At 51.8% G+C, this 5,951-nt stretch overlaps 1 protein-coding gene across 1 annotated transcript; it reads right to left on the reverse strand.

The window, feature by feature from the left end:
- Nucleotides 1-328: 328 nt before the first annotated feature.
- Nucleotides 329-4,300, reverse strand: LOC104410554 (galanin receptor type 2-like). The gene is made up of 2 exons (XM_010020766.1): nucleotides 3,923-4,300; nucleotides 329-1,139 (listed from the first exon to the last, which is right to left on the reverse strand). Exons 1-2 carry the CDS (start codon nucleotides 4,294-4,296, stop codon nucleotides 383-385), a joined length of 1,131 nt encoding a protein of 376 aa, XP_010019068.1. The 5' UTR covers nucleotides 4,297-4,300; the 3' UTR covers nucleotides 329-382.
- Nucleotides 4,301-5,951: the final 1,651 nt, after the last annotated feature.

The following is a 5,951-nucleotide window of genomic DNA, read 5'->3' on the forward strand; positions in this document are numbered from 1 at the left end:
GTGGGGGAGCCCGTCGGCCCAGATGGGGCACTGGGAGGCAGAAGTGGCTCTTTGACAACTAACCAGTGTGTCCAGAGAAGACACACTCTTCTCCACAAAGTAGTTTGAGAGTTGACAGAGGAGCTGGAACTTTACCCCTTGGAGCCCAAATGGTTTGAGGATCAGGGGTAGGTCTGGGTCTGTTTCTTCCCTTGCATGCAGCATGTTGTGGGGAGATTGCTCAGGAGAACACTTGGTGCATGGGGAGGAATGACATGGCCAGAAGCAGTGTATAGCAGGTTTTGGGTTGCCTTGCCTTTCCAGCATCCTCTCTCACCCAGTGGAGAGCGTGGCTTGAAGGTGGTGACACAGCCAAGCTGGCAGATGGTGTGTTGCTTGGCCACTATGAAATATGAAGGGGCTTGAAAGAACTGGAGTGGGCTGCCATGGAGGCTGGGTTCAGCTCGCGCCTTTTATTCTCCTCATGTGTCTGGGACGCTCCAGTGGAACCTGCCTCAAATCCAGGCACAGTGTGGGGCGTGTGGGCCGTGTGGGCCATGTGGACCATATGCACCTTGTTGCGGTGCTCTTTCCTCAAGAGACAGCTGAAAACTTTTTTGAAGCCCTTGCGGAAGTGCTTGGAGACCAGGGCATAGACGATGGGATTGAGGCAGGAGTTGGCATAGGCCATGCAGTGAGAAAGCAGGCGGAAGGCATAGGTGGCCTGGTTGAAGGGGAAGTCTCCATAGAGGTATCGGAGGATGACTAGGTGGTATGGCAGCCAGCAGAGACAGAAAAGGATGGTTACAATGATGATCATCTTGGTTACTTTACGCTTGGCCTTCTTGGACTCCGATATGTCCTCCAGGGGGGCCACTGCTGTCCACAGGTACTTGATGGTCCTGGTGTAGGAGAGGCTGATGACCAGTACTGGGATGACATAGCCAAAGGCAAATGTGCTGGTGTCCATGACCTTGCGTCTCCACTTCTCCCAGACAGGCATGCAGATGTAGCTGGACTCCCACTTGATCAAGTCATAGTAGCTTAGGTAGGGCCCAGCAAAGACCACAGAGAGGCCCCAGATCACAGCCATGGCAGCCACTGCATTGTGCGGGGTCCGCAGCTCCCGGGAGCGCAGCGGATAGCAGATGGCCAGGTACCTGGAGGGGAGAGCAAAGCAACCAGCACTGAGATTTCAGCCAAGCTCTACTTGGCCACATAAACTCCAGGGACAGGAGAATTTTCCTTCATTCTCCTGAAGGTCCCTGAGCCGTGGCCCTACATGTTACCTCACATCCTCTTTGAAATACAGTCCTGGGTAATAAAGCATCTTTTATCTTTCTAGCAAGGATGCTTCTCCCACAAGCTTAGTCTGGCTCACCCCTCTGTACATGGTGGGGCGGGTTGTGTCCCTGAGCTAGGGCCAGAGAGATAATGCTGTGGAGAGTTTGCACATATCCGCTGCTTGGCAGAATTTATGCAGCAGAAAGAGGTCTGAACTGCGGATTCAAGCTCTGAGAAGCTTTACCAGGTGATGGGCACTGTGCAGGCTCCTGCCCACTGAGGGCATATTTCCAGCCTTCTCCAGCTTTCAGACCAGCCTGGCAGGAGGGAGATTTGCTGACTGGAGTTGTGGCTGCTTCCACTTTGGTACCAAAGGGACCAGGTGGGCCCTTGCCTTTTGGTAATGTCTGCTTTCTAAGGCCAGTCTAAAGCAGGCAGTGATGCTCTGTCTGCTCCTTCCAGCAACAGTGGCCAGATACAGTGTGGTGGCCAACTCTGCTCCCTTACCTCCAGGCAACACCATAGGGCAAAGATGTAGATGTCAGCAAGGAGAAAAGATGGCTTGGTGCTCGTGGGTAGGGGATGGAAAGGAGCTGTCAGCACAGACAGGAGTGCAACTGCTACAGCCTCAGCCTGCCAGAGTGCTCATTTGATGCACTGTAAGGCCAGCAGAGCATGTAGATAAGACATGCAGCTAGTGTCAAGGGTCATATGTGTGACAAAACTCTTGTTTCTTGCTGGTCCTGTCATCCTGAAAGCTGCTGGCAGCTCTGCAGGAATCACTTCATGTCACACTGAACTGCAGCCACCTCTTGCTGCAGTACAACACAGAAGTGCCTCCAGAAAGGGAGAGAACACAGGCATTAGCACCTTGCCAAAATGTCCTATCTTTTTTAGAGACAGATACTGTCCCTGGTTCTGAGCTGGCTGGAGGGGCAGACTGCACCCCTGTGATTTAGGTTGCAGGGAAGCAAGAGGCTTAGACCATGAGAAATCTCTGGTCTTTCTGGTGATAGCAGGGAAACTGTGTAGCCACTGGAATGCCATATGATTGGGATATTTTTGTCAGATGCCATGTGATCCCCCTTACCTCAACCGACAGATGCTGGCATTTCCAGGTGGATGAGCTGCTGAAGTGTCAGATCATTGAGTTTCTGCAGGTGGCACCTGGGAGCAGCATATGTGGAAGGGGACTGGAAGAGTAGCCCAACCACACTTTTTGCTGGGATTTAACCTGTCACAGGTATTCCCTGGTACTGGAATTTCCTTCTGCCTTCAGTGCTATGAAACCTCCTCATTGCAGAGGGATGTTTACCCTGTCTTGTCTTGGTAGCTTGGAAGCAAGCACAAGGAGCAAGATGGGCTAGGACATGTTCCCTGTAGCATTCACCCTGGAGCTTACCCCATGAGGACCTTTTCCTCATCCTGGACCATAAGTGTGGGCTTAGTCAGAAGTGGGGCAGCTGGCACCTTACAGAGCTCCTGTTAACAATGTAGGTGGCACTGACCGGGACCAGAGCATCCTGGGTGACCTCCCAGGAAGGACTTGGTTCATGGTATGGGTGCCTTTCTGCAGAGAGTGCAGGAGGGCTGGGGGCAAAGGGGGCACAGGAATCGCTAGATGAATGGGGTTTGTGCTGGGCTGGAAGCCCCAGGGGAATGAGAGATGTGTTTACTGCAGGACTGGGACCTCCAGTATTTATGGGTATTTATGGATCTTTGGGTATTTACGTGGCTTCTCTTACAGTCCTTTCTGTTTAAAGACATAGAATGGTTTGGGTTGGAAGGGACCTTAAAGGTCACCCAGTTCCAACCCCCTGCCATGGGCAGGGACACCTTCCACTAGAGCAGGTTGCTCCAAGCCCCTGTGTCCAACCTGGCCTTGAACACTGCCACGGATGGGGCAGCCACAGTTTCTCTGGGCAACGTGTGCCAGCACCTCAGCAACCTCACAGGGAAGAACTTCTGCCTCTTTATATTTAGTCTAAATCTCCTTTCAGATTAAACCATCAACCCTTGTCCTAGTGCAACAGACCCTACTAAAGTCTGTCTGTACCCTTCTTTTAAGCCCAGTTTAATTATTGAAGGGCTGCTCTAAGATCTCTCCTTAAGGAGCCTTCTCTTCTCCATGCTGAACAAGCCCAGGTATCTCAGCCTGGCTCCAGAGCAGAGCTGCTCCAGCCCTCCCAGCATGTCCATGGCCTCCTCTGGACTTGCTCCAACAGCTCCACGTACTTCTTATGTTGGGGAATTATGTTTACTTTGCTGCCTGCACATGATGCTTTTGTGAAATGGTGGCTTGGGATAGCAATTTCCCTCTGAGTGACATCTCATACAGAGCTAGGTGACACTCAGTGGGAGTCTGTGGCACTGTGGGGAGCTGAGCTTGTGACTTCAGGGCTCTAACCAAAAGGCAGGTCTCTCCTGCAGAAAGCCAGACAGCAGCAGAACCAGCTTTGCACTCAAGAGATCTGGAAATGCTGCCTGGGGGTTGTTAAGGGAAGGGAGTCACAACTGGTCCTCAGACTGCCTTTGGCATGGATCAATATCACTGGGGTTTGAACCATCTTCCTAGTAGTGGAGGGCCAAATCTTCCCATGCCCTCACTCAGGCCAGCTTCTCAGACTGCCCTCCTTCCCCAGCCCAAGGGCATCTTTACCTGTCCACAGAGACGGCAGCCAGGGTAAAGCTGCTAGCATACATGGTGAGGTAGATGAAGAAGTGGACAGCCTTACAGATGAAGGAGCCAAAGACCCAGCCCTCAAGGGAGTAGATGGTGGCCTGGAAAGGCACGCAGAAAACAATGAAGGAGAAGTCAGCCAGGCTGAGGTTGAAGATGAAGAGGTTGGTGGTGTTGTGGCCCATTTGCCTGTTGCACAGCAGCACTGCCAGCACTAGGCTATTACCCACTGTGCCCAGGAGGAAGATGAGGAAGAAGACCACAGGGACAATAACCCTGGCAGGGCTGAACTGGTAAATGTCAGAGGAGTTCCAGTACCCAGCCAGGCTTGTGAAGTCCTCATGCTCCGTCATTCTGTGTCGTGGTGAGACGCTGGAGCCTGAGGCAACACAGGGAAAGACATGAGAGACTGGGGAAACACTGCTTAGCCTGTTAGCTTGGCTGATGGGCCTTTTGGCTCGCTGGGACAGAGAGCCCCATTTTCAGCTCTGTGACCCACACACTTCTCAGCAGGTTCCCCTGGACACTGTTGGCCTGGAGGACAGGTAAGGTAGGTTGGGGGTAAGGTGTGCCCTACTCCCCCATTCTGGTCCTAACCGCACAGCCCACGTTCAGATGCTGCCTTGGCCTGATGATGCTGTGAGGTATGAGGGAGAAGAGAGGATGGCATCTGTCCCCAGCTTCTTCCTCTGTGGATGAATGGAGCTCTGTTCTGCTGGATAAATTCTGCCAATGGGTTTCCAGCCCCAAACCAACCAGCTGGACAGGCCAAGATGCTTGCTTTCCTGATCCTGACATGCAGAGTTTATCTTCCACTCCCTGGTCTTTTGGTACCTGCTCCTAGAATAAACCTGGCACACTAGGCACAGGGTTGGAAGTACTTTGGGCAGTTACAGCTACTACACAGCTCCATGTTGTGTCCAGGAGGAGGACAGTATGATGGTACCACTCCTCCTTTGATTTCAGTGACTGAGATATATAGCCTCTTTCTATTTTTCACAGGGCAGCTCTCCCCAGTAGCTGAGCTTTTTGTATCATTTCCCTGACTCCCGAAATAAGCATTTGGACTGCAAGCAGAAGGTGAGATTATGCATGGAAACATTATTTTGTCAGTCACAGGCATAGATACCTGTTTGCTTATTTCTGAGTTCTGGAGCTGGAGGAATGTCATGTACAGATAGAGGCACAGCTCCCCTTGAATAAAAGAGACCCTTACCCTTGTGCAGTGTTTGTAGGGATGTGCTGTGGTTACCACAGGATGGCAAAAGGCCAGCTCACCATGAGTATGGACATAGCATGGTCTGTGCAAGAAACTGACCTCTAGTCTCTAGGCGTGCGTTCTCTTTCAGGCTGGGGAATTAGCAAGTGCTAATCCTAACCCCTAGCCTTAACCCTAAACTGTAACCCTAACCCCTAACCTAACCCTAAACCCTGACCCCGAGCCCCTAACCCTAACCCAAGTGCTCCCTGGGGAGCACTGGCAGTGTGAGTGGCTGAAGCAGAAGCACTGCAAGGGGCGTGTGAGCATGGGTTGCTGGCTACAAGTGTTCCTGATATCGGTGCAGATCTCAGATTGCCAGCAAGCTGCCTGGAGTCACACCAAGCCAAGTTCAACCCTACCATGGCTGTAATGAGACCATTCCCATACAGTTGTAAGTATCCCCAGATGCCATTGCCAAAGGCTTATAAAGTCTAGGAAGCAGGATGGGATCTTTGGGTTGGCCTGTTGTGCACTGGCCAATGGTTGTACAAGTCAAATACCCAACTTGGCATGGCAGCCTCTCTGTATGGGCAGCAGGAAGCTCATGCTGCAACCTAGGAGCTGGACTCTGATGTCTGGGACCCAAAAGGTCACCAGTTCTCATTTGTGAATGTGGAGATTGCTCCAGTAGCACCTACCCATCCCAAAGCAGAAGGGATTTCACAGGGACAGTTTCAGTTGTTCTGCACATACAGCACAGAAATTTTACTTCTGACTTAGGCTCTCCTGTTTTATAGTAACCTTGAG

Source organism: Nestor notabilis, unplaced genomic scaffold, assembly GCF_000696875.1.
Source record: "Nestor notabilis isolate BGI_N333 unplaced genomic scaffold, ASM69687v1 scaffold798, whole genome shotgun sequence".
Classification (NCBI taxonomy): Eukaryota; Metazoa; Chordata; class Aves; order Psittaciformes; family Psittacidae; genus Nestor; species Nestor notabilis.

Excerpts from the sequence above, each read along its gene's own strand:
- LOC104410554 (XM_010020766.1), bottom strand. The coding sequence starts at position 4,296 with ATGACGGAGCATGAGGACTTCACAAGCCTGGCTGGGTACTGGAACTCC. Across the intron at positions 1,140-3,922 it reads GCTGCCGTCTCTGTGGACAG|GTACCTGGCCATCTGCTATC; the intron begins GTAAAGATGCCC and ends TCTCCCCTCCAG.